Below are 27,423 nucleotides of genomic sequence, written 5' to 3'. Positions count from 1 at the left end.
TATGATATCTTAGTAATTACGGATAAAAGCTTTGAGTTTTTTTATAAATAAAATTTATATATTTAAAAAATATTTATCATGTTATATAATTTGAAATGGAAGAAATCCTTTTTTTTTTAATTATTAAGAGCTCGTACTATGAATCCCAAATTTTATATCAGCATGTCCTTTTCAGTATTGATGTTTCGAACTAACATGTTAAGTATATTTAGTGTGTTTTTACTTGTAGGTCCTCCAATTTCCCACTTTCCTGACCTTTTTCTGTACATAAAATTGCTTTATAATGATGGAAACCGATGCTCTTGTTTTTTCCATACATTTTGCGGCTCTCCTAATTTCACTGCCATTTTACTTGGTACTCTAATTTTTGCAACTTCAATCGTACAAAAATAATAATCAAGGCCAGTAAATCTGATTTATTTTATAATAATGTCTCGATACAGAGAGAGAGAGAAACAGACACAGTCTTTGTAATTTCAACATTTCGGCTCCACTATGGGAGTACCTTCTTCCATTTCTATTTCTAATAATAATAAGATGCCAAATATAACAACTTAAGGTGTTACTACATTATAATAATAGGATAGAACCTAAAATAGCACCACATGGAGAGAGATACAACAAGTGGGCCTAAAATAAATATGTACATTTTTATTTTTCAAAAACACAAGGAGATAAACTGACTTGCTCCTTGTGCATTTTTCCCGTCCATGGTTGCTTGATCTTCTTTATCATCATCATTTTTTGCCTTCACATCATTGAATTATTTACAATAGTTGGGGATGTTTCCTCGCTTATTATTCTTACTTACTAATATAGACTTCCATTCTCAATATGAATTCAAGAACTTGCAAATTCAAGCCTCCTGCTCAATTCCTTCCTGCAAACACATTATCAAAATCAAATTAAGAACACATTCTAGTATAAATAAGTAAATTTTCCGGCGATGTTTACCTCATGAGTTGCCTGTCGAAAGCCGATGTAGATAACATGCCTCTGTTTTCTTCAGCACGCCTCATAAGATAGTGCATAATCTGCTCTACAGGACCAAATGGCAAGTACTTGCTCACTTGAAATCCTGCATTTCTCAGCCCAAAAGAAAGACCATCTGCCATACCATATAGCTGAGCAAACTGGAGATTTTGCCTCTCATTTTTCATTCCCAAATCTATAGCTTTAGTTGCAGCAAGTTTTCCTATTTATTACAAAACACATTAGTAAAATATTTCATCAAACATAAACATACAAGATCAATTTTTTGTTCGGATTGTTACCTGACTCTATATTATGAGTAGCAAGAACAACTGCACCAGAGCCATTAGCAATCTCTTCAATCATAAACTCCGCACACGAATTGAAACAAGCATGTGTTTGCTCAATGCTATCGTGAATGGGAGACTTGAATCCTAAAGTAGAAGCCAATTCTTTTTCACTACACATATAAGCACCCCTCACAAGCTTAAATCCCATGGGAACACCCATTTTCTCTGCAGCCTTTTTCGCGATAACCATTCGTTCCTTAGCGTCTTTCAAATAAGCTTGAATTGTTCCGAATATCAAAGGGTGATCATTTTTGTGGTACTTAATTGCTGCAGAATACGCAAAGTAATCGATTGCGGGTTGAATAGTTGTATCTTCCGCATCAATTAGTAAAGGAACATCATGTTCCAAACATTTCTCGCAAATTTTCTTAAGTCTTTCATGAGCTAATTGGAGATCACGCTCTTCCTCTACCGTTAGAGGCTCTGGTTTTCTCCAAGTGTGATAAACAGGGCTCGATTCGGCGAAAAGTGGAAGCGTCTCTTGCTTCCATGGAAGATTGAATGATGGATCTTTCTGTTCCCATCTCAACAAATCACTCATTCTTTTGAGAAGCCTTGGTGTACAAATTGCTGTTATCTTAGCTACTACAAAGCTAGCCTGTTTCACAAAAATTAAACCTTTTTCAGAGATCCTCCAAATTTCATTGACAAAATATTGAAATTTATAATATAGAGATCCAAGAATTTTGGAAGAATTAGATAATACAAAACAGAATCTTTGAAAAAAAGGATTAAAAAAATATACAGAGCAAGATCATTCCTTTTCAGAAATAGAATATTATTATTAATTAATAAACATTAAATTAAATCATAAGAAGATTGATTCTTACAGAAGATTCCGGAAGTGAACTCGTTGATTCAATCGTTTGAATAAACGCCGTCGTACTCTGTTCACAAGATTCATTATCTGTGGCATGTTCCACCCCATAATCAAGCATGGATTTTAAACCAGAATCAGAGAGATTCGTAACGGTCCGTCGGACTTCCGTTAAGTCTTTACCAGCACAAAAATGTTCATAAAATGTATTTTTAACAAATCCAAGCATAATCTCCCTAAAAATAGGCATTTCCATAAGTTTAGAATTCATTATCCACATACCCAAATCAACCATTGGCTCAATCGCAGCCATTTGTAACGTCATCGATGATCTAATCAGTTTCGTGGTCGGAACGCCGTAGAAAAGCTCCTTAACATCATCGAAATTGATAATGTTGTTGTTATAATGGTGGTGGTGATTTGTGTTAATCTGTGATGCGGGTTCCACCAAATTTGGAACGGCGTTAAAATTGCCAGTGAAATTTAACGGGGGGACGGCGGAAAGGGGAGACGGAGCTGAGTTTAAACGGCGGACATGAAATCCGAGGTTCTTAAGGAGTTTCGGACAAAAAACTTTGTTGGCCATGCAACGGTGGGCGGCGGATGATGAATTTTTTTTTTGTGTTGTAATTTTCTTTTTTAATTCTCTCTCAAATGAATATGTAAAGTTTGTAGGAAATGCATGGTATTTATAGAGGAGGAGGGTTGTTTTATTTTGTTAAACTGATAACTTAAAATACGGCAATTTTAGAAAATATTTAAATCATGCTGAGTAGATGCTGTGTTGTTACTGACGATGTATCACTGTAGATGGTTAGTACCACCATGTGTATTTCACGGTTAACTTTCTGTATCTTAGCTGTCACGGTAATTTGTTGTTCCACTTGTCTTGGATACCGTCTTTTTTTGTACCTCAAATTGTTATAAATTATAATTAAATCCTCCCAATATGTCCTAGTTTCTTGGACACTTCGGTCTACAACTTGTCTTACCCTTTTTGACCCCACCAATTTGAATTAATTTCCAATTCTTTAGCCCACTTGTTTGAAAATATTCTTCTTCTTCTAGTGTGTTAAGTCCTCTTAATGGAATTTAAATACCACTTAATGCAATTTCAATAACCTACTTTTACTAGTCAACAAATATGATTTTAGCGTTTTGTATGCCTAAATTTTCAATTATTTTATTCAACAATTAGAGGTACACTCGGAAAGCATAAAAAAAAATGTGGGGTCAAGGAATCTGAATCTCCGCCTTCATAATCATGAGATTCGGTAGAAAGGACTTTTCGTATGGCGTATTACGGGTTGAGGAATCGTTATGTCATAATCATAATATTGGGCCAAGATTCTTGGCAAGTTGTAAAACAGACTTTTCAAATTCACGTGGCTGCAATTACTGACCCATTTGAAATTTTATTGTATAGGCAAATTTGATTTGTTAACCCTCATGACTAAAGTTGGTAGATTTTTTTATTTTTTATTTTAAAACCATTAAGGAAGACACTAGAAGTGAACTTATTTTGGTAGAGATGCAACAACCTAACTACCTTCTTGAAGTGGAATAATATTACGTAAATATCGGATCTTATTTGTGGATCGTAAAATTATATCAAGTGTATTATTATTGTAATATTAAAAAAATATTATTATTTTTTTCACGTTGTTAATAGTTGAAACTAAATCAACACTAACCGTTATAACTTCGAGTTAAGTTTATTTTTATTGACTAACGGCGACTTTGATTTATATTAAGAAAAACCAACCACAAAAGATGTAATAAACTTCCATACTAGTACTAGAAAAAGATAAAGAAAAATAGTAGTGGACAAGGCACTAGCTATAACAACTGGTAGCTCTTTGTTAACAGGGCTATCTATGCATTCCATTGCTTGCCCCACTTCACTTTTCTTGTTATTCGAAGTCAAAAACGTTGGCAAATATTTAGTGGCACGTCTCTCCTTGATAAGGTCTCGATTTAAAAAATTGATTCCAATTAAATTCATGTCTACCACATCATTGAATTATTTACAGTAATTGCTGACAGATTTTTAATCACGTTAACACAAAAAAATAATCATCAATTAAGGATTTTTGAGCGTCAATTGCTCTGTTACAAACTCATATACGCCTCCTTGCTTTATTCGTAGCACTAGTTATATGCATATACACTTCCATTAATTCTCAAAAATCATGAAGTCGCCACATCAAATCTCCTGATTAACTCCTTCCTGCAAACAATCATATAAACAAAATTAACAAAATATTTGAGTAAAAACATATCTATTATTTTGTTTTCCCGAATTTTTACTAATGTTTAATTACCTCATGAGTTGCCTGTCGAAGGCTGATGAAGACAACAGACCTCTATTTTCTTCGGCTCTTCTTATAAGGTAAGGCATAACTTGCTCTACTGGTCCAAATGGTAAATACTTACTCACTTGAAATCCTGCATTTCTCAGCCCAAATGAAAGCCCTTCTGCCATACCATATAGTTGAGCAAATTGGAGCTTTGGACTATCCTTTCTGATCCCTAAATCTATAGCCTTGGATGCAGCAAGTTTACCTATTTATCAAAAATTCAAAACATCTAATGCGTAAGTTGACATATTGAATACTACTATATAATTAAATAAATAAAAATATATTGTTGCAAAATTTACCTGACTCAATGTTATGAGTTGCTAGAACAACTGCTCCAGAGCCATTAGAAATTTCATCAAGCATAAACTCCGCGCAAGAATTGAAGCAATTATGTGTTTGTTGAATGTTATCGTGAATTGGAGACTTGAAACCTAAACTTGAAGCCAATTCATTTTCACTTGACATATAAGCACCTCTTACAAGTTTAAACCCCATAGGAACTCCCATTTTCCCTGCAGCCTTTTTCGCGATCATCATACGTTCCTTTGAGTCTTTCAGGTAAGCTTGAATTGTTCCAAATATCAAAGGGTGATCGTCTTTGTGGTACTTAATCGCTGCAGAGTATGCAAAGTAATCGATTGCAGGTTGAATTGCTGTATCTTCGGCATCAATTAGTAATTCAACATCAAGATCCAAGCATTTCTTGCAAATTTTCATTAGTCTATCATGAGCTAATTGTAGATCACGCTCTTCATCGACCATTAGAGGCTCTGGTTTATTCAAAGTGTGATAAAAAGGGCTCGATTCCGCGAAAAGTGGAAGTGTCTTTTCCTTCCATGGGAGATTGAATGAAGGATCTTTCTGTTCCCATCTCAGTAAATCACTCATTCTTTTGAGTAGCTTTGGTGTACAAATTGCAGTTACCTTTACTACAACAAAACTGACCTGCTTCATAACAATACACACTAATTAGTATAAAACAAATCTGTCTTTTGTTAAAGAGATACTTAAAAAAATTTAATCGTACATGTTAGAAATCAGGTTGTTCTAACAATATACAAAATTTTATGACAAAATAAAACAAGACACATTTAAAATTGTGATCATCAAGCAATGAACACACAAAAAATAATGTCTATTTTATGATCTTGATTTTTTCTGTCTGTTGTATTTATTTAGTTCCATCTATTTTCACCCTACCATTTTTTTTTTGGGAAATCTACGCACTCTTACTAGGATTTAATCTTCTTCTCTTTTTTTTTTCAAAAACATTTAAGCAATTTTTTTTTGTATAATAGTAAATCTGTATGCCTTTTGTTGAAAAGTCATGGAAAAAAACTTAGGGATATGGTTATTCAAACAGAAATATACGTAACTTGGAGGAAAAAGTTATTTTTTAAAATTTAAATTCCACGCAATAGACACGCTCTGTTGGATCAGACGTCAGCCATGATCTAATAAACTCTGTGGATTTGTCTTTGCAATTTGTTGAATTATCTTTTTCGTAGTGTTCTTCTTTCTAGCTTTTTCCAAAACGTCTATGACTTCAGAATTTTCACATAGAATTAGTCCGAATTAAAACTAGAAAAAATAATAATAACCAATATTAGTAGGAATTTGATCTTACAGATGAGGATGGAAGTGACTTGGTCATTTCGGCTGTCTGAAGAAAAACCTTCATACTTTGATCACAAGACTCATTATCAGTGGCATGTTCCACCCCATAATCAAGCATGCCTTTTAAACCAACTTTTGACAACTTACTAACCGTGCTTCGTACTTCTGTCAAGTCTTTTCCAGCACAAAAATGTTCATAAAATGTTCTTTTAACAAATCCTAGAATTAACTCCCTAAATATTGGAATGTGCATGAACTTAGAATTCATTACCCACACCCCTAGGTCAACCATAGACTCGATCGATGCCATTTGAAGTGTCAGCGATGATTTAATCAATTTTGAGGTGGACACACCCGTAAACAACTCCTTAACATCATCAAAATTGATCACTTTTTTCTCAGGATCGACTAATATTTTGTCTGTGGGTTGTAATGTCGGTGTTGTTAAATTCGTAGAACCATAGTTGCCGGTGAAATTCATCGGTGGGACAGTCGGAGCCGTGTTTAGACACCGAGCAATACAACGGAGGTCACGAAAAACCTTTGAACATACGACTTTGTTTGCCATGAAACTGAAATAAAATTGACAATATTTTTATTTGTTTTGTCTCTAAGAATATGTAACGTTTCAAAAGCTGTATGGATATTTATAGAGTTTCATTTGACGAAGTCAAGTTTGATTTAGGATACTTTTCCTTTTCCTTTTCCTTTTCCGAATGTAAATAGTAATGTAATTTCTTCTTTTACTTTTTTTTGTTCTTCCAACGTTTTATGAATTTTCCTTTTCTTAATAAAATTTTGATATCAAGATCCCTTCAAACACGTGATCCAGATTCTACCGCGATTGGATTTCCATAAGAGTGAATGTAGGGAAATACACTCGCGAATAGTAACTGTAATAAGAACCGTATGTGGGATTTACGCGCGGTTAGTGCAAGTGGAATTTAGTGTGCTGATGAATGGTTGGATACAGCCGTCACTACGTTCGGCGTGGCATTAGCGTCATTCCCCGTGTATCAAGAAAAGGATAAAATTTGTACAATCAGTAGTGTGTCGGATTGGTCCCTACGGCCACGTGGAATGTATTATTTTTTTTAATTATTTATAAGGAAGAGATACTTTTTTCTTTTTTCTTATTTACGTTTTGTTATTTATTTCCTTACGTGGACACACCTATGTGTAGGGCCTATGGGTTGGGTGAAATTTGAATCCCTCTAATTTTGTATATTGGTCTATGAGAAGGCCAATATTTAGCAAGAAATATACACTAATCAAAGAAAAGATTCTTCCTTTAAATAGTGCGATAATGATGTATTAAGTAAATTAATACCTAAGTAATTCCTAACTAGTACAACTTTATTTCAGGAAAAAATTGTTATTTCTTGGGAAATATGTTTTACTCTTTATATTCTTTAATCAATAATTTTTTAATTTATATATTCCAAGATGCAACGTCTTTATAAAGCCCTTTTATGTGTATTAGGGATGATTACTTAAATCCCATAGTGAAAAAAACTTAATTATAATTTATTTTGATTTTTTTGGTAAATACTTGAATTTTTTTTTCTAAATTTCTGATACATACGAATGACGCTGATACATCGCGATTTGATACATAAGTCTTTTTTATGATACATCGCTAGTTGATACAAATCAAACATTGTAATATCAATAAAAATTATGAATCAACTTATAACACCTAATATATGATGAACACAACAAAAATATGTTTTACTGATACAAATTGTGTGTTTGGTTTGTATGAACTAGCGATGTATAATAAAAAAAACTTATGTATCAAATCGCGATGTATCAGCGTCATTCGTATGTATCAGAAGACGGATTTTTGAAATTTTTACAAATTGTAGGGAATAATTGAAAATATAGAAATATAAGGTTTGTAATTCGGTAAGTTTTCCAAAAAATATTAGTTGAATTGTATAAATATGAATGCCTAACAAAATATAACAAATTTGACATCCATCATGCACTCAGTACCGACTTTATAAAACTGAAATAGCTAAGTAGATTTAAGTAACTGAACAATTTTTTACAAGTCCTAAAGTGGAGAGTGTTGCTTGCTAAAAATGTACCTAAACAATATATATCGTTTCATACAAAAAAAATCTTAACAAAGTTGCAGAGCTTTTTAATTGTTTTATCAATTCTTATAGTTAAAATTAATTATATTTACTGCATACATTGCATCGAATATACATTTTCTTTGTACAAACAGATCCTTTACGTCTCAAATGCATTTTTTGCTTTATGGGATCATATTTTCCTTATCTAGGTCAAACCGTAGAAAATGAAGTTGATAGTTTGTTTAACTTTGCATCTTATTATAATTTATACAGATCATTTGCCATTTTTTTGGGGGGAAAAACTGATGAGGGGAAAGACACTATTTTTTACGTATTTCCAGATTTGCTCTTTTTTTTCCCCCTTTCCTGGCCACAACTTTTGGTGAGATATGAATCCCTTAAATTGTACTACTATTGAAATTTGGACCACTAATCATGTGCGTAAAATAACCAAAACCAATCACTAATTAAAGAAATGGACCCTTTCTTAAAATAGTACGACAATGATTACTACGTAGTACATTGTACCTAATTAATAACCTAATTTATAGTATTTTAAAATTTAAATTTAACTATTAGTACTCTAATTAGTTTGAAAAATAATAATTTAGTGAAAATGACAAATTGAAAAAATAATAATTAATTCTCCCTCGATTTGCTAAAGTAAATACTTATAATGAAAAGTTGTACACTTGATAAATAAAAAGGAAACGGAGGGAAATAGGGAATACTAGAAATAGACCTATTACATACTTTCATATTTTTCCTATAACATTTCAAAACTTATGTTTCTTTTAATTTGTATATTAGAAGAATAGTGTTATTGGAAAGCAATAGATTATTGGTTAGAGAACTAATCCTTATGTTTATTAGCCATTCTTGTTGTCATAATATTCTTGTAGTAGAGTATTCACAAGTCCATAATTCTACCCCATCCTCCTTCTAAGCAAACATACACTACACAAAAATGAACTTAGCAATAATTAGTTAATTACAGTAGTTTAATTATCGATAAATATTTTTTCTAGAGATATTTACTGGTGACAATTATATTTTAGCACTCTTTGATTATGCTCTTAAAATCTATAACATATTAAATTCAATGACAATTAATTAATGTTGATAAAGATTTTAACACTCTTTATTAATGTGTATATTTATTACTGCTAAAAGTTATTTTTGTTATAGTGATATCTATTATTTTTTTAATTCTAGTCAATGAAAAGCATCTTGAACATGGAAGGAGAGAGACCATCTCCCAAGTTAAATCTCTTTTGAAAGGAGTATATGAAGCTCAGTTGCGAAGTCATCATTCAAAAGTTAAATATTTTTAGGGAATAATGTAATTATTATAAGTAAACAAGTGTTACGGGTAATTAATATTAAGTTGTATACACCTTTTTTACGAACATTGCGTTTATACAAAAGTAAGTACTTAAATTAGAACGTTAACTAAATTTATAGCAAAATGAATTTCTTTTTCTCTGTCGAGGCATATATATAAAATTGAAATACTTAGTTAATCTTCATCTGTTTCCTTAATCTGATAATTAATGTGATTCAACGTATAAGTTACAAACTTAGACGCTAAAACCAAAACTTCAATCTTACTTAACAACAAGACATGACATAAATTATTGTTGTCGGCGGCAAACAAATACACCGACTTTCTCAAAATTGTCTTCGTTCAATATAATTATCCAAAGATAAGATAACCTTGATTAAAATAATACAACAACTTGCACATTATTCTTACATTAAGAAAAAAAAACGTGGATACACGTCAGTAATTAGCAAAATAAATAAATAAGAAAAATAACATATGATATATATATATTGTTGGCAGAATATCCATATTTGAGGAGAAGCATATACCGATCAAGTTTCCTAGCTAAAGTTGTTTACTTGTCTTGGTTAAATTATTCAAAGTTAAGATTCTTTTTGATCAAAATATATACAACAAACATGCAAATTTAAACATTTATTGAAAAATAAGAAATAATTAATGAAAACGTCAGTAATTTAACAAAAAGAAGATATTTCGACTAGGAAATTAATTAAATGAAGATTTGTTTAAAAGGATTTAACTCTATAAATAGTAACGTATATACAATTCTTCATGTGAATCTCGTTCTCATCCAAATTATAATCGCTGTTTTAATTGAGAAATATAGAGAAAAATTAATCACCACTTTTAATTTCTTTGAAAAGTCGGTGAGAGTAATGCTTTCAACCGTTGAAATTAATTTTAGTCCATGATAAGATCGATCTAACAAAGAAAGTTATCGTGTAGGTGAGTCAAAGACAACGTTTGGTCGTAAGTACACATTGAAACCAAGTGTATAAGAAATTTGGGACAACATGACATGTTAAGTTGACTTGTATGTATTTAATTTATCATTTCCTCGGCTCACTTTTACTTATCACGTTTTTTTTTTATGAAAACTGCTAAATTTTCTCAATTTTTGTTATATTAATATGATAAAAAAAAATACATCACGCAATGTTGATCAAAATTTATATTGTTCAACTTTGTAGAAGCAAAATAACAACTTGAAGGGATATTTCAGGAGAAGATCAGTAATCATGTGATTTGACAAATTCACGAAGACCACTCTGTTAAGCAACAATTAATTGCTGGAGATATTTCTTGAGAACTTCTAATTTTCCTCAAAGGACCAGTGAGTTATGAAACCCAAAAATATTTAATTAATTATATTATATTGCATATAGTTAACTCTTTTAAAAGCTTCCAATTTATGGTGTTGAAAACGTGTACAGATAGAAGTATTGGTAGTTTGCTTTATTTCAACTAATACATAATTTTTTTTTGAATTAACAAAAAAAAAAGTACACATAAATCTCTACACCTACCAAAGGAAAAGAAAAAGGAAAGAAAACTATGGACAATGCTGTAGGATGTAAGATGTGAAATAATTAAGCATAATATATAATCAAAGAAGAGCTTAATTAATTAGCCACTAGCAAAACATAATTAGCAACTAGAAAGAAATGGAAATACATATCTTAATTTTGTCACAGTCTTTATAGGCGTCACATAATAGATTATGGTAGAAGAGCCTAATTAATCACTACTAAATAGCCAGTAGCAAGAAGTGGAATTACATATTTTAATCATGCCACCATTCACCGTCTAATAAAGACAGTGGCATCATAGACCACACCTTAAATTTATTTATTTATTTTGTTGCAAACTCAAATTTCTTGTGTACGAGAAACCTTTAATATTTATTGTTCATAATCCTTTTTCCTTAATATGTTCCAATGCAACCACATCCAAAGGAGTTCTTTTCCAATATATATAACAAAGTAAGTAGCATCATATCCAAAATGTTAGGGCACTTTTTCGGAATAAAAGAGGAGAGTGAAAATATGAATACTTGAGAATCGTTTGGGTAATAAGGAGGAAGGGCGAAAATTAATATTAGTGTTTGGACATTTTTTGGAACTAGTTCAGTGTATTATTAAGCTTATAACTCATATCATTGAGAACATAATTTTTTTTTAAAAAGTAATTTTATTCTTATCCGGTGAAGATAGAGAAGTTGTTTGAGTTAGACTTTCCACTCAAGTAAAGCATATCAAAAATAATAAGAAAATGAAATAAGTAGTAAAGAAATCCATAGAAAATAATACAAAAATAATAAGTAGTGGCACAAAATTTTTGCCCATGAACCGCTTTTGAATTTGGATTCTTCGAGAAAAATAAAAATAAAAATAATAAAAAATATATATATATATATATATATAAAGACAATTATATTTCAAATCACATGTAAAATTAAAATTCGATCTTTATAAGGAATATATATAGATTGTATCCCTTATTAGAATTTATTAAAAATTAGAATATCTCTTAGCGGAGGTGATTGATCATAATTTGAAATTTGGAATGGACAAAAGTGGTTAATTTGAAAGTTATTAGTTATTATCTTGCCAAAAATAGAAATCATTGTAGTGTTATGAATAAGATCGACACCTATATGATAGTGTTAGGACTCTTAATATTGTTTACTTTGTTAAAAATAATGGCATTAAGTGTTAGAATTCTATTGTTGTTTACTTTGTCAAAATAGTTAATTTTAAATTAGTAAGGATAGAATATATTTATTGACACCAAATACTCCCTAATTATCATGATTAGTGTTTAACTAAAATAAAAGTTGGGAATCAATTAAAAAAAGTGCAAATCACGTTATCTGATCTATTCAATACTTAATATTTTTCTCTTACCATATTTTTTTGATTATTGTTATCATATATTTTAGAATTTCTTAATTATTAATTCGTTTAATACTACTTACCATGTATTTTCTTCTTACCACATATATTAGGACTCCATAATTTTAAATATTATAAAGTTAAAATAATAATAATTTGGAAAGATAGGAAAATGCGATATTGTCTAAAGAATAGTCTTTCAATCAACATTTTAATGACATTCATGCTTTTAATATAGTATAGATAAATATGATCAAGACGCGTACCTCATTTGATAACAAACATTATAGAGAAAAATTAAGTTTGATTACGAACTTCATCGACAAATTACTCGTAAATTAAAAAGTTTACATCAAAATATAATAGTTATAATTCTCGTACAATTAAATTTTTCATATTAATTGAGATAAATAACTACTCCAACAGTAAAATAACTAATAATGTTGTAAATAAAGTTGTACTCATATTTGATAAAAAAAATTATTGTTTTAACTAATTATATGACACTCGATAGATTAATGTAAATAATCAATTAGTGATATTACCAATTAAACTTATGAACAAGTAGGTTGTAATATCATTTGAGAATTTACCTTCTATATCAACATAATTTCAGATCTTCATTGTCATATTCCTTCAAATCATCAATTTGTTTATGACAATGTTTTCTTTATGATCGATCACCAGCATGCAGTAGCGTAAATATTAATAGGTGTGCAATCCAACAATAATGGTGTCTCAAGTATAATTAGCTTCATTGACATGTGAGGCAACAACATATTCCTGTCTAATCAAATTAATAGCCATGAGAATACATATCTCTTCTTTCTTATATTGCATGATTTGGTATGCTCTGCACGATCATACTTTAGAGATTGGCAAAAAACAATCCTTGTTAACTCGAACAAGAAAAATACGCTTTTATGAATTTGGCTTGAGAGCATGTATGAAAACGCATGGTCATTCTTCCTTATCAAAAAAAGTAAAATCTAAGGGTTTAAAATGGGTGAGTACGAAAGTTACTTTTCCATCTAGAATTGTACAACTCTTGAACTTTAAATACAGGTAGAATACTGATACCAAAATTACAATAAGTTAATAAAATGATAATTGATTTTAAAGTCTTAAATATTAGGATTTTTAATAATTCGAATAAGAAAAGATTTAAGAAAGAAAAAATCTAGTTAATGTAATTCAAATAAGAAAAGATTAAAAAGAAAAAAATAGTAAATTTTAAAGTACTAAATATTAAAAGTTCTTATCTATTACAAATAGTGAAGGGGTAAAAATATGAAAAGTTTAGTACTAATAAGTTTCCTACTTATTCTCCTATTAAATTTTTTTCTTTATTGTTTTAACCAATATATAGAACTCCCTAAACGTAAAAGAAGTACAAAGCATCCAAAACATTCGTAATGTAAATTCTCAAAAGAATTAATATGTAAAAGTTTTATAAAAAATATAGACTCCTAAATTTAAATAGAATAACTTTAATTTCCTAATGAGAACTTGCAATATTTTGTTTTTAAAGCTTGTGGACTTCAAGTTCCAATTCCTTCTCTTATTAATTTTTTAAAATACACACGAGTCCTACTTATCTTGGAAGTTTTAAATTGTAACAATTTTACTAACAAAAAAATGAAAAAAGAAGAGACTATTAAACCTAACTAAAAGATGTTCGAAACAATAAAAACTTAATTTTTAAAGGCAATAGTGAAAAGAAGATTTTGTCTAAAGCGGAATCTTTTAATGAAGGGCAAAAAGTTCAATCAACATTTTAAGGGTCTTATTCTTTTAATATAGTGTAGATAGATAAAAAGAGATGAGTCGGATCGGATAATGAATCTATTTTTGTAACATCCCACAAAAATGCTCACAAGTGCCTTAAGAATGCCTTGAAATTAGGCCGCTCATGTAACGCATTATCCTTAATCTTTTTGAAAAATCTGAGTTCGGAATATCGATCAGGGGGTCAAAGCCTGCAGGAAAATAATTTCGATGAATTTTTAGAACCCGTAGATCGAAAGATAGATTTCTTAAGAAACTGCACAAAACAGAAAGGTCCGCGACAAGTCCGCGTCGCGGACCTGGTAAGGGCTTTCTGGCCGAGTTGGATTTAAGGGCGTTTTAGACTTTTTCCAAATTGTTAGCTAATGAACCTAGACGTTTTTAGGACCTAATTCAACTCTATAAATTAACTTAAACCTCTAATTTTATTCATTCTTCTACAACTCACCTACTCAAATATTTTTCTCTCTACAAAAGACTCTCAAGGACTCCATTGAAGACTTCAAGTAAATTCACTCAAGCTCTCCATCAAAACTCTCAAGTTCTTTCAAATTATTTGGTGTTCTCACTTAAGATATGTGGGTATTGATTCATGGATTCTTTCATCCATGAAGCCCAATCAATTTCTCAAGTTTTCTATCAAATTAAAGTATGGTATTTTATGGGTTTTATGATCTCTAGTCCAATTGCATTAATTATGATTCAAATTATAATTATGAGTTTATTTTGATATAAATTGATGGTTATTGCATTGAATTGAAGAGTTTTCCAAGAATTCTCCTATATTGATTTTTAGGGTTCATGATGTAAATTATGAGTATTTTCAATTATACTTCCAAATGATATTATCTATATGAATTATGTATGGGTTGATATAAAGTTCATGATCATGCATGTTTTCAAGTCAATTTCATGATTTTCAAGTAAATTGATCATGCATTCATGTCTTACTCTAATTTCAAGTATAAGCTATGATCATGAATTTCTAAGTATGAATTATGATTATGTATTTCAATTATGATCATGGACTATAAGTATGTTTCGAATGATGATTTTCATGCAAGTTATGAAATAAGGTGACTTAGGTCCTATGTGGTTACCTAAGGCCTAACTATATAAATTATGCAAGTATGATTGTAATGATGAAATGACAATTCTCACATTACAAGTATGTTATGAAAATGAGCTACTCCATAATTTCAAACCTATGATCATGACTATGATATATGAAATTATGATTCTATGCTATGTATGTATTCTGTGAGATTTGACTTAGCAGTGAATGTGGACTTGAGGTGGAACTCGAAATATGGGGTCCTTATATAAAGTCTCTTGTCGCATAACTACGTACCACCGTAGGAAAAAAGTGATTAGAGGCGAATACCCAAATCTCTAAGCGGTGAATATCCGAAATATTAAGGCTTAAAGTTGAGTACCCGAGTCTAAGAACTGAGGGTGAGTACCCGATTAACATTATCGCTTAGTGGATCCACTTAGGCATGTAGGATTCTACCTTGGCAAGTAGTCTCCCCCTTTCTCCGATGTAAGGGTAACATTGGTATTTCATAGTATAGCTCGCATAGTCTTATTGTCGGTTACAGTTCGTATCCCACATATGTATGGTCTTTTTATGTTTTAAATGACTAAACATATCTTTTACTTTATATGATACTCTTATGATTTATTATGCATTGATCCTTCTTAGAGACTACTTATGATTTTTACTACTTCTCCTATCATGCTAGTTAAAATGGTCATTTGTACAAACATGATTTTGTATGCGTTGCATTTCCTACATACTTAGTACATTACAGCGTACTAATGCATACTTTTTGCCTACATTGTCTCACAATATAGGGGTTGAGGTTGAAGATCATATTCGTCCACGTGGCTAGTAAAGCTTTTCTATCCGACGGTGTTTGTGGTGAGTCCTCATTTATCGGGGACTAGTCATCAAGTTGTTTATTGTTTAAAAGACTTTTTGTTATGTTTCATATTGAGGGTGAACTAGAGACATGTCTTAGCCCCCACCCATACTCATGTGTAGAGGCATCTAGTTGGACAAATGTTCGAGTCTATGTTATCTTGTGACATTCTTCATTTACTATTCATGGTTTAGACTCTCTTATGATGTTTCCGCTTTTACTTTACCTTATGTATGCTTATGATATGTACAAGAGGCTTGGTTGAAGCCCTTCCAAATTTCGATCGTCATGTTACGACTAGGCCCTAGATCGGGTCATTACAATTTTAGGGTGGATTGGATTTTATTTGTTCCAGGTTTTAAGTTAGTGTATTAAATATTTTCTTAAATTAATTAAACTAGTCACGTTATTAATTTTTTTGGGAAAAGATAACACCATATCATTGAAGTAAGCTAGGTAAAGTAAAATGACTTTCGAAAAAAGAAGAAGAAAGAATGACATGACTTTAATATAGACTTTATAATTGGTAATTAGAAAAATTAAATCTTACCCTTCATAAACCCAGTCTGGCCCATCACACTCACTTAATGGGTTGTGGTTTGTGACAGACCTTTCTACTTTAAAAAAGCCCATCGAATCAAAGTGGGCTCAAATTTATCTGGATTAGAACCAAACGGGCCCTAGGCTTAAGGTGCTGGATTGAGCCCAGCCCGGCACAACTGCCACTCTAGAAAGCATTGTCTAGTGTAGTAGGCTTTAACCCGTATTGAAATCAATTCAATGAGTTGAAAAATGAGCTCCAGATAATATTTAATTTTTATATGACTAAATGTGCTAACTGATTATGATGGACCAATCACAAAATATCAATCGACAAGTGAACCTTTCTTTCAAAATCAATGAAGGTCCTGAATAATTAGCACTATCTAGCCATACTTTTATTTTTATTAATGATCGTGTGAATTTATTAATACAGTCGTTTAATAATATTTGTCCATTTTTGATTTTGCATAATTCTTAAAAAATTATAAATAAACAGATAATTTTACCATATCATCATTTGAATATAATAAATATAATGTCTTGAAAAATATAATAGGAAAATGACTATAATTAATGATAAAGGTAAATAAGAAATTAAGTGTAAAATTATCTCTTAATTTCATAAATTGGACAAGTATTATTGGTCAGAGTATATATACTCGGTGTCAGCGGAGAGTGGCATGGATCATCGAAGTTTCGCCTCTAATTTAATGTCTGCTAAAAGTAATTAACAGTAGTATTAATATCTTAATACATAGCAGTAGTCGACTACTTAATTCTTTCGTTCATTTTTATTTGTTCATGCTGGGTTTTTCATGTATCGTAAGAAACAATAATTATTATAAAGTATTTTATTACAATATCTATATTTATTGAAAATGATTTGAAAAATACGTAATTAGTGCCGAGGATAACAAAAGAAAAAAATTACTATTATTTTTTTTATATTAAAAGTGACAATTAAAAATAAAAAAATTATTTTTAAAATAATGAACAAGAAAAGGAAGCATTTCACCAACCTAATGGTACAAGTGCAAGGAAAGACGAGGATCTTTTCCTGATGAGGGTATTCTGGATTTTCACATGAAGGAGTGCAAATGTGTTCATATTTGTTGATTGCTTACGTAGTAAGACAATCTTGAATAACAACTTGTTTGTTTATTAGAAGATTTTTTCAATTTGGACTCAGTTACACGAATTAATTATTTTTTTTTTGTGCAAGTCCATAGTTCACATATGTCACACCCCACGTTAACCCGTTTCCTTTCACTAGTACCTTCCATTATATTATTAGATGTGGTGACCATGCACCTAATATTTGATCAACCTGTCTAAAAGCTATCAAGTTTAAACCCTAATTATTTTTCTAATGCATCTTGCATCAGAAAACAAATTAAGTTGACTGCTAGACACCTTTAATCACACTTTAATTAATTTCAACACACTGAACTCTTATTATTTTTCATAGATCTATTGCGGATTTCTTAAGCACTTCATTAATTATGTAATTGCATCAGGTCCCAGAATTTGACTTCCTCACTAATTACACATTGATTAGTCATATGAGCAACAAGGCTAATTATAATACCCAAACAAGCTGTGGAATAAAATATTAAAAGCCATTGTAACATTTTGCCCTAGGAAAAATAGGTTAATAATATCACAAACAGAGTAAAGCTTGATGGTGACATCCATCACAGAAATCCTGACATTTATATGGAAGCATTGAGAAAATCATGAGCTGCTGTTTTTATTCAAACAACTGAATATCATAGCCTGACCCATCAATCGTTTGGGTGTATCTAATATTGCGCGCTTGTGCTGTCCTCGCTTTCAGTGCTGGACTCTCGTAGATGATGTTTACGTTCCATATGTCAAGTCCTATATAAGATTGGGTGTTAAACATCCCACATTCATTGAGGGACGATATCTCTTTATATTGTCTTGGGCAATTTACCTCTCGCAACAGCTAATTTTGGGCTAGATTGAGTTCGTCAAACTTATATTATGTCGATTGTGCTTCAGATGTCCAACACTGGGTATGATGGATGTTAAATGTCTCACATATAGTCACATTGGTTAAGCAAATTAATGTGTCTCTTTATACGATCTTAGAAAGTCTTTACCTCGTGAGGTAACTTTTGAAATTGAGATTGATCAAACATCTATTTCTTTTCAGATTATGTTGTCAACGTTTCAGATGTTCAACTCTGAACTCGCATTTATTAAACATATATATTTCTTTATACAATTTTTGCTAATTTTTCCTCGTGAACTAGCCTTTTGAATTGAATTTAACCAAATATCTAACATAATAGAGCCATGATTTTGAATGTTGAATTTATCTGAAAGTGAGTGAACAAAATAGGGGTAGACGGGGTCATGGAGATGCATCCTAGCAACCAAGCAAGTCATAGCCAAAGGATACGGCGCATCATATTCGTAAATCAACAAGTTTTAATATTTTGGCCTTTCGATAGGGCCACATGTGGCCTTTTATATCCCTATGTGAACCCCCCATGTGCCCAGCCACCTTTTGCATCGCTGTACCAAGCTCTTAATTTATTATTTTTATTATTTATTGTGCTTTTAGTATTGTAGACAATGATATTTAAAAATATGAGTTAATAGTACATCTACAATCATGGGAAAAAATAATAACTAAATCTCTGTAACATCTTTTTAACTTCCAAATGAAAAGAACTTATTAATCAATAAATGGATTCAAGTACAAAATGCTAACAGGAATAGGAAGATAAAGACTATAGTAGTATGTATTTATTAACTTTAGGTAAAAAAAATGTTGACAGAAAAAATTGCCAAGGAATTGCTACCATAAGTATGTGATCAACTTCAAGTGACTTCACATAACAAAACTGTACACATGAGAATATTATACTATAGCACTATTGTTAGACCTCTTTATAACAGTCATTTTACATTATAATGGTAAAGTTTTCTTTAGACCTCATTTTTCATATTATATTATATGTTTTCTATAACAATATTTTACTATATATGTCAAAAGTGTCTAGGCAAATGACGCCATTATAAAGATGTTTGATTGTACTAGTTGCTAAAAGTAAAGGAAGCTTCTATGGATATATACACTAAACAAAGAAGGCGGCAAATAGTTTCCTTAATTAACATGAATTGCTATAAAATTAGAGCTTTAATTGTAAACAATCACATGAAGGAAAACGTGAGTATGCTGGGATAAAATAGTAGGTGAAATGTCCTTCTCTTTGCACACATTGTGGCACCCATGACGGCTAACTTACCTGCAAGATTACATCAGATATTGGACCACTCAAATTTGGAATGATAGTGTAGTTAGCTTCCAATTCTTCAAATTTCTCCACTGTGTGACTAAATTTGTAACTTCTTTTTGATCTCTTGGGAGGAGAGGAGACAAGAGGAAAGGCGTTCGTTGTTAGAAATTTTGAACTGTGTTCTTACAGATTGTGGCATTCAAAAGGGCATCAATGATGTATTTCACCAGCTAATAAAACACGTATCACTAATAACCCATGTTTACCAAGCCTAAACACTTGTGTTTCCGAGCTGCTTATGCCACAGTATCATATAACTAAAAGAAGAAAGGCCATTGTATAAAGTGTAAACTCAGAAATCCATATCCAAGTTTACAGTAAGTCGAACAATATTTCCAATTCATTATTTTGCTTGAAATAGTAAAGGCAATTACAAATTTCACAAATGAAAAGAAAATAAAATAAAAGTATATATGAATGAATGTGAGTATGCTATTGTTTAAAATTCACCTGTAACTATTCTTATGGTGAATCCCAGTTAGCAGCCAAGCATTGATTGCTACTCAACTGGAAATTTTGGTCTCTAAACAGATGATCATGTGCCAAATAAAATATTAAAACTCTTTGCTTTTGTTAGCTGACTTGTTCTCCAATTAAATCCAAGCCAACTATAAGAAAAGTTAAACCTTGAAACAGCAAGTAGTAGAAATGTATGCCTTGTGCAGATAACAGGCTTCTTGCAGCTGCAGTCAGCAAAAGAAAAGCAAGTGCTAACTCCTTCCTGTAGATTTTGTTTGCCTTCTTTTTCTTCGGAACCTCTTCTTCGTGCTCTTTTAGTTTGCCGTATAGTTCTAGACCAGATTCAGATAGCCTTCTTGAAATTTTCTCTTCATTCATATTCTTTGATTCCCTCTCAGCAAATGCTAGCAAGTCTGATTCAGAAGATCTGCCTGTTTTCTTGGTGACCACCCATTCATAGGCACTTCCCAACTGAAATAACCCCGAGACCATGGCGTTGAATTTTGTCACGGACATTGTGTTCTCAAATAGGAGGTATGGCATTAGGAAAGGGAAGGACTTTGGTGCTGGAAGGATGTTCAAAATGGACATGACTATAGGGACATAACAGATCACCCAGGCGGGTAACTGGGCTTCTGGTATGAACATTGTTAGTGGAAGTATGATACAGAACAATGTGAATGAGTAAAAGGGTAATATCAGCTTCCTTAGAAGAAAGAAAAGGAATATCATGTTGGCCTTCTTCCAGACAGAGATCTGCAATGACAATGCAAAAAAGGGTTAAAACTTACTACTAGTCTGAAATATGAAGGTTCGGGTTTGGAAAGTAGAATTGAGAGTGCGGAAGATAATAGAATGCAAATACTCACCTTTGAAGTCAGGATTGTAGGAAGACATAGTCTGAAGAGCTGCATAGGACCAGAATGCCAACGGTGCTGCTGTTTTTTGTAAGCCTCATATGATTCTGGTAACTCACAAAGAGCCCTTACATCATTAACATAGATAAATTTCCAGCCATATAAGTGTGCTCTGACCGCGATATCCATGTCCTCAACAGTTGTCCGTTCCAACCATCCACCAGACTCCTCCAAAGCCTTAATTCTCCAAACACCAGCTGTTCCATTGAATCCAAAGAAATTGAGATAGTGACCATTCACTTGCTGTTCCACTTCAAAATGGAAGCACAAGTTAATGTTCTGAAGCCTAGTAAGTAAGTTCTCATCCTGATTAACAAAGGTCCAGCGTGCTTGAACAAGTCCAACATCCGGTTTTCCCTACATAACAGAAATCGAAAAGAACTATATAGCCTCGTAAAAAAGATTAGCAATTGGCTATTCAGATTGAGTAATTGAACTAGTTTGCTACCTTAAAATGAGGTACAGTCAGTTTAAGGAAATCAGGATTTGGTTGGAAATCCGCATCAAAAATTGCAACAAATTCATAGTCCTGAACATAGTCACAAGTCATTGCAGATTTAAGATTGCCAGCTTTGTAACCAGTTCGGATGAACCGATGTCTGTAGATAATGTTGACCCCTTTCTCTTTCCAGGATAAACATTCATTCTTGATCATTTGCTGCAGGACTTCATCATCTGAATCATCCAATACTTGTACCAAGAATCGGTCTTTTGGCCAATCCAGCTGACAAACAGCACCAATTGATTGCGCAAAAACCTATTGAGTTCAAGAAAATTAGACAGTCAGATTACATCATCATATGCACCAAGACCATTATTGGAGAAATGAAAAACAAAACAAGCTTAAACTCGTAGGCGGATGCAGAATGGATGCAAAAATCATATATATATGAAAAATCACTAAAGATTTCGACAAATACTACCCGTAATTGCAAAATTGCAATGGATTCAACTGTGAGAACATAAATATTTTGAACCCATCAAATTTAAATCTGTTCAAACTGATCAATCAACAAGAATGACCACAATATTAATTTGAATTTTTCAAAAAACCCCAAAATTGGTTTGGGCCAGTATTTGGGAAATTGAAAATATTTGAAGATCTGATCAAATTTCATGGCCGGATAGATACTTGAAGATAATTTTTCAAAATTTACTCCCAAAATCTTCTCAATCGCGAGCTAAGATAGGGATTATTTCAAGTTGTGTTACCTCTTTTTCATTGCACATGGGAATCTGTACAAGAACCATGGGGAAATAGGATCCATTTCCATCCTCAAGATCAGATGCATCTTCATTGATAATTGGCTTGATCTTCCTGAATTTCATCCAGAAACATCCAAGACAAAGAACAAGTCGATCTACTGATTGAATAAGGAAAAGCACAATACAAAATGTAGTGAGTTTGGAAAGGGATGGAGCAATGTAATCAGCTCTAAATGAAATCCAAGCCATATAAGTCCATTGCAATATGCTTTGCACCTCCCAAGGATTCACCAGATTTAATTCCCACTTATTGAAATAAGCAAAGATTTCAATAAACAAAGCCACCACTGATATAGCAAGAAAAGCTCTAATAAATCTGTACAACTTCCCCCTGTATTTTGGCTCTTCATCTCTCTCATCTGATAAAGCAATACGTTTCTTGACAGATGCAAAAGTTTTTGGGATGCAACCAAGTGTCCTTTGGGCTTTGAGTAAAAGTACTTTAGTAAATCTTTTGGGATTAGCAGCCTTGTTTTTATCCCTAAAGGCTGGTGAATCCAAATCATTAACTTCAACTAATGAAATGCTTTTTGTATTCTCCATTGTGACAACTACAGAGCTTGGTGCCATTATTAATAGTTTCTGATAAAGGCAACAAAACCCAGATGAGAAAGTTGAAGAGAATGGCAATAAATGAGTGCTGAAAACTCAATTATGTGCTATGTCATTTGGACAGTGACACAGAGATAGCACAATTTTTTATCTGGAAATTGTAGATCTTGAAACAGAAATTAGAAGTAGAAGAAGAAATAAAAAGAGGTGTCAGTGAAGACTGGTGTGGCACATGGAAGCTTTGGTTCTAATAAGTAATTAACAGGAGTAGTGTAGTAGTTGTTGTTCAAACAGGCGGGTCAAAAAGGGAAAGCGTGGAAAGAGATTAGTGAGTTCAAAGAAGGAAGACAATTTTGTGTTTATATAATAATTTCTTTGTCAACAATTTTTAATAGTGAAAAGAAGGAGAGCCTGTGGACAGTCCATCAACAAAAAAACAGAACCAGTTTGCAAACCATTAATGACAGCCAATTACAGACAATCTTAAATATTCAACTCATCAATCTCCCTCTACCCCCGCGGTTTCTCCATGACGTACAAAAATGATCAAGTTCTAAAATGGTCCTTCAAATATTTATTAGAGTAGATTTAGTCCTTAATGTTATCAAAATTGAACACATTTGATCCTAAAGTTGAAACTATTTTTGACAAACTTAGAGCCTGTTTGGATTGATTTATTTCAAGTGTTTTTAAGGTAAAATAACTTTTAAACACTCTTGAAGTGTTTGGATAAGTTAAGAAAAGTGTTTATAACAACTTACTGCCTAGTTTTAAGCTAAAATGCTAAAAATAAGTTAATAAAAAAAAATACAAATAGATTCTTAAATCGTGAGAAGTATATAAACTGTTTAAACTAAAGAAACCATTAGGAAGTTTTTTTTTCTTTTTCGAATTCATTTTTCTTAATTCTTACCTTAAGAAAAATATTTCAACTTTTTGATTTTGATGACAAATAATGTTATATGGGTTCGAAGGTAATATAATCATTGGTTCATTTGTTATTCCATACTTGTAAACGAATCGTGTATTCAACTGGCTTAAATATATTTTTCTTCTAGTATCCTAATGGTTTTTTTGAATTAAGGTGAGTCGCGTGCTTCTCACAAGCCAATTAAGTTAGAATGACTGATCGAATGATTAATGATCAGTTTTAGAAAAACTTAAAGGACTGAAAACTGCTCTACTAAATATTCCAAAGGACTGTTTTAGACGAATCCAAAACTTAAGGGACTATATTGTCGTTTTATACGTCACAGCATTTTTATGGAAAACAATGGTCTGATGATCTGTAAAATAGCGCGTCCTTTTCCGCAGATTAGGATCGTTAAACATAATTTTTTGGTGTTCTAATTCTTTTTTTCTTTTTAGTTGTTATAAAGAGTAAGAAACTGCGCCTCCGCCTCCTGAAGTCAATCTTTCCATGTTGCCATAGTTGTCATGCACTAGTCATTCCGTCTAAAATTATCTGATGTAACTTTTAAAAATAATTATTTTAATTATTTGAAATTTTAAAAAATTAGTAAAAATTAATTTCTTATTTTATTTTATCTTAAATGATAATTATAGTTAAAGACTATAAATATTTTGATAAAGTAAATATTTTATTAAAAAAATTATTTTAAAATATAAATGAGGATAAAAATAATTAAAAAATCATATTAATTGATATTTTTTAAAAAGAACATGTAAAGAAAACACTGACAAAATAATTTAAGACCGAGACAGTAAGCATGAACTAATCATATTCCCTTCTGAAGTCAATTTGTTTGGCGTATTTCACTTGGTCTATCTTTACACGACACTATTTTTCACTTGTAAGTAGTAATTAACATTATTTATTTAATTTGAAATGAATTTTTCTATATAATAGTTAAAGTCCAGGTAGGATTAAATGGTGCTCTATAAATCACAAGATAAAATATTTATCTGCATGGTGTATTTAAACGAAATGATAATTTGAGATGAAAATTACATGTAAAATTTACACTAAATAATTCTAAGAAAACCATGGTAGCCATATAAAATTACACGTAAAGAGATTTGTTTTGTATTCATTGATTTGGTGAAAATAAAAAATATGAATAAAGTCTTTTTTAGTTCAATGATCATCATATTTGATTTTTGCTTTTTGAAATTAGTTTTATAACTCACAAAGTAGATTGTTTTTTAGAATATTTACTATTCGAACAACTACGCCCCTCTTCCGTCTAAAATAGTGAACTTGTTAGAGTAAAAAATAGTTATACACGGTGGTTGACATTTTCTTGTTCTTCTTTTTTTTCAACTTATACACAAATACTACTTTTTATTATTACTAGTGGCTTATTTATTATGCTATTGAAGGGAAGCCTTGGAGTAACTGATAAAATTGCTGTCATGTCATGCTGCCCTTATTATTTATTATGCCATTATTAGTTCTCCATATTCAATAAAGCCATTAAAAAGGCACTTTATTTAATGTAATATAAATTACAAGTGTCAGTCTAGTTTCCCATGTTTTATTTCTGACATGCATGATGAAATTATTTACATTTTTTTTTAATCTTCTGGCCTTTCAAATCCGTACAATTCACAAATGATTGAAGAATAATTTAATGTAAAATTAACATGCGCTCACCAGTCACCATTTACCTGCATTAATAGGTTAAAAGTTAGTTAATCCCAAGTTAGACTTACAAAATAGGAGTACGTTAGAACAATTGCATGTTAGGTGAGTCAACAAAACTAAAATTAACTTAATGATCATTGAGCAATTCACACAAATCAAAAGGAGTCCATCTCTCTCTTGAAAAATTATTTTGGAAAATATCTGATTCGATTTACCCTTTTGTGAATTGTCACATGGTTTTTTGACATTTGGATGTCCTAAAAATGACATGACACCTCCTAGATAATATAATTGTCCCTACTAGGCCAACAATGTCAAATATTGTAGTATAACTCTACACATGTAACTTTCCCTGTACTTTTTCTCAATAAAATTCGAGCAATATTATGAGTTGGTCCACCACCCAAGGGAAAACTAAATACCAAGAGTTTAACTTTTACATATAAATGGTGAAGAAGAAATGCTCGCATTATCAAAAATAGAACCGTTTATATAAAGAATGCAACAGTAACTTGAAAAGTAAGACATATAATCAATGAGGATTCAGAATTTATTATTTATGAGTTCTGAATTCTAATTTAAATTATTAAAATTTTGAATTATACATATTCAATAGTTTTTTGGTTCGATTATTATATTATTTGTTGTTATTGCGGTTCTTTTCTCTTTTATTTTTATCATGACTTCTTCGGTATTGTGTTTTCGTTTCAAATTTGCTTTAATATATTTTATTTGAATTGAAGGTCTTTCGGAACTCTCTACCTTCATAAACTAAGATAAATGTAAGATTTGTATACATATCATATTCCCCAAAATTCACTTGTGGAATTTTACTGAGTTAATTTGTTGTTTTATTGTTATACATATACAATAAATTTGAACCAAAACTAGATTCGCCCCTTGTTATTGCAGGTTAAAGTCACTTATGATGTTAAAAGAATTACACTATCAATATATAAAAATTAAATCCAATAGATAATAGTGAGAGCCTTTTTATTTCATCAACTAACCAAAAAGGTGCAAGTGCAAGGAAAGACAAGCTAAGGATCTTTTCCTGATAAGTGAATTCTGGATTTTTCACATTAAGGAGTACAGATGTGTCTATATTTGCTGATTGCTTACGTAGAGAAGACAATCTTTAATAACGAGTTGTTTATTAGATTTCTTCTATTTGGACTCAATTATACGATTTATGATGTTACACCATATAATATGATTTATTTTTTCTTTTGTGTGTAGGTCCATAGTCCACACACCCCACGTTAATCCGTTTCCTTTGATTTCACTTGTATCCCTTCCATTATTAGATGTCGTAACTATGCACCCAATATTTGATCAACCTGTCCAGAAATAATCCAATTAAAACCCTAGCAAGTTTGTGATAAAATCCTTCTCATGCATCGAAAAACATATTGACTGTTGGACCTTTAATTTAATCACACGCTAATTAATTTCAACACACTGAACTAATCTATTTTTTTTTCTTAAACACTCCATTAATTATGTAATTGCACCAGATCCTAGATTTAGTCCAGGTCTGACTTCCACATTAATTGCACTGCCTTATGTAACATTTTTCCCTAGGACA

At 31.3% G+C, this 27,423-nt stretch overlaps 3 protein-coding genes across 4 annotated transcripts; all 3 read right to left on the bottom strand.

Annotated features, from left to right (window-relative positions):
* Positions 1–393: 393 nt before the first annotated feature.
* Positions 394–2,809, bottom strand: LOC129873037 (proline dehydrogenase 2, mitochondrial-like). Its single transcript, XM_055948026.1, has 4 exons — positions 2,153–2,809; positions 1,275–1,920; positions 955–1,195; positions 394–880 (listed from the first exon to the last, which is right to left on the bottom strand). Exons 1-4 carry the CDS (start codon positions 2,723–2,725, stop codon positions 841–843), a joined length of 1,500 nt encoding a protein of 499 aa, XP_055804001.1. The 5' UTR covers positions 2,726–2,809; the 3' UTR covers positions 394–840.
* Positions 2,810–3,908: 1,099 nt separating this feature from the next.
* Positions 3,909–6,754, bottom strand: LOC129874687 (proline dehydrogenase 2, mitochondrial-like). Of its 2 annotated transcripts, none has more exons than XM_055950011.1 (4): positions 6,130–6,754; positions 4,802–5,450; positions 4,464–4,704; positions 3,909–4,369 (listed from the first exon to the last, which is right to left on the bottom strand). In XM_055950011.1, the coding sequence occupies exons 1-4, from the start codon at positions 6,685–6,687 to the stop codon at positions 4,330–4,332; spliced, it is 1,488 nt and encodes a 495-aa protein (XP_055805986.1). In that variant the 5' UTR covers positions 6,688–6,754; the 3' UTR covers positions 3,909–4,329. The 2 variants fall into 2 exon arrangements, with proteins under 2 accessions (XP_055805986.1, XP_055805987.1); XM_055950012.1 differs by having other exon boundaries at positions 4,802–5,447.
* Positions 6,755–20,351: 13,597 nt separating this feature from the next.
* Positions 20,352–23,617, bottom strand: LOC129873060 (xyloglucan glycosyltransferase 4). The gene is made up of 4 exons (XM_055948058.1): positions 22,622–23,617; positions 21,858–22,166; positions 21,362–21,766; positions 20,352–21,248 (listed from the first exon to the last, which is right to left on the bottom strand). Exons 1-4 carry the CDS (start codon positions 23,243–23,245, stop codon positions 20,607–20,609), a joined length of 1,980 nt encoding a protein of 659 aa, XP_055804033.1. The 5' UTR covers positions 23,246–23,617; the 3' UTR covers positions 20,352–20,606.
* Positions 23,618–27,423: the final 3,806 nt, after the last annotated feature.

Source organism: Solanum dulcamara, chromosome 11, assembly GCF_947179165.1.
Source record: "Solanum dulcamara chromosome 11, daSolDulc1.2, whole genome shotgun sequence".
In the NCBI taxonomy this organism is placed as follows: domain Eukaryota; kingdom Viridiplantae; phylum Streptophyta; class Magnoliopsida; order Solanales; family Solanaceae; genus Solanum; species Solanum dulcamara.
This window is presented reverse-complemented; position numbering and strand designations above follow the sequence as displayed.

Coding starts and splice junctions, on each gene's coding strand:
- LOC129873060 (XM_055948058.1), bottom strand. CDS start 23,245: ATGGCACCAAGCTCTGTAGTTGTCACAATGGAGAATACAAAAAGCATT. Junction 22,167..22,621: donor CCATGTGCAATGAAAAAGAG/GTAACACAACTT, acceptor TGAACTCAATAG/GTTTTTGCGCAATCAATTGG. Junction 21,767..21,857: donor TGACTGTACCTCATTTTAAG/GTAGCAAACTAG, acceptor TCTGTTATGTAG/GGAAAACCGGATGTTGGACT.
- LOC129874687 (XM_055950011.1), bottom strand. CDS start 6,687: ATGGCAAACAAAGTCGTATGTTCAAAGGTTTTTCGTGACCTCCGTTGT. Junction 4,705..4,801: donor AACTCATAACATTGAGTCAG/GTAAATTTTGCA, acceptor TTTGATAAATAG/GTAAACTTGCTGCATCCAAG. Junction 4,370..4,463: donor TTCGACAGGCAACTCATGAG/GTAATTAAACAT, acceptor GATTGTTTGCAG/GAAGGAGTTAATCAGGAGAT.
- LOC129873037 (XM_055948026.1), bottom strand. CDS start 2,725: ATGGCCAACAAAGTTTTTTGTCCGAAACTCCTTAAGAACCTCGGATTT. Junction 1,921..2,152: donor GTTCACTTCCGGAATCTTCT/GTAAGAATCAAT, acceptor TTTGTGAAACAG/GCTAGCTTTGTAGTAGCTAA. Junction 1,196..1,274: donor TACTCATAATATAGAGTCAG/GTAACAATCCGA, acceptor TGTAATAAATAG/GAAAACTTGCTGCAACTAAA.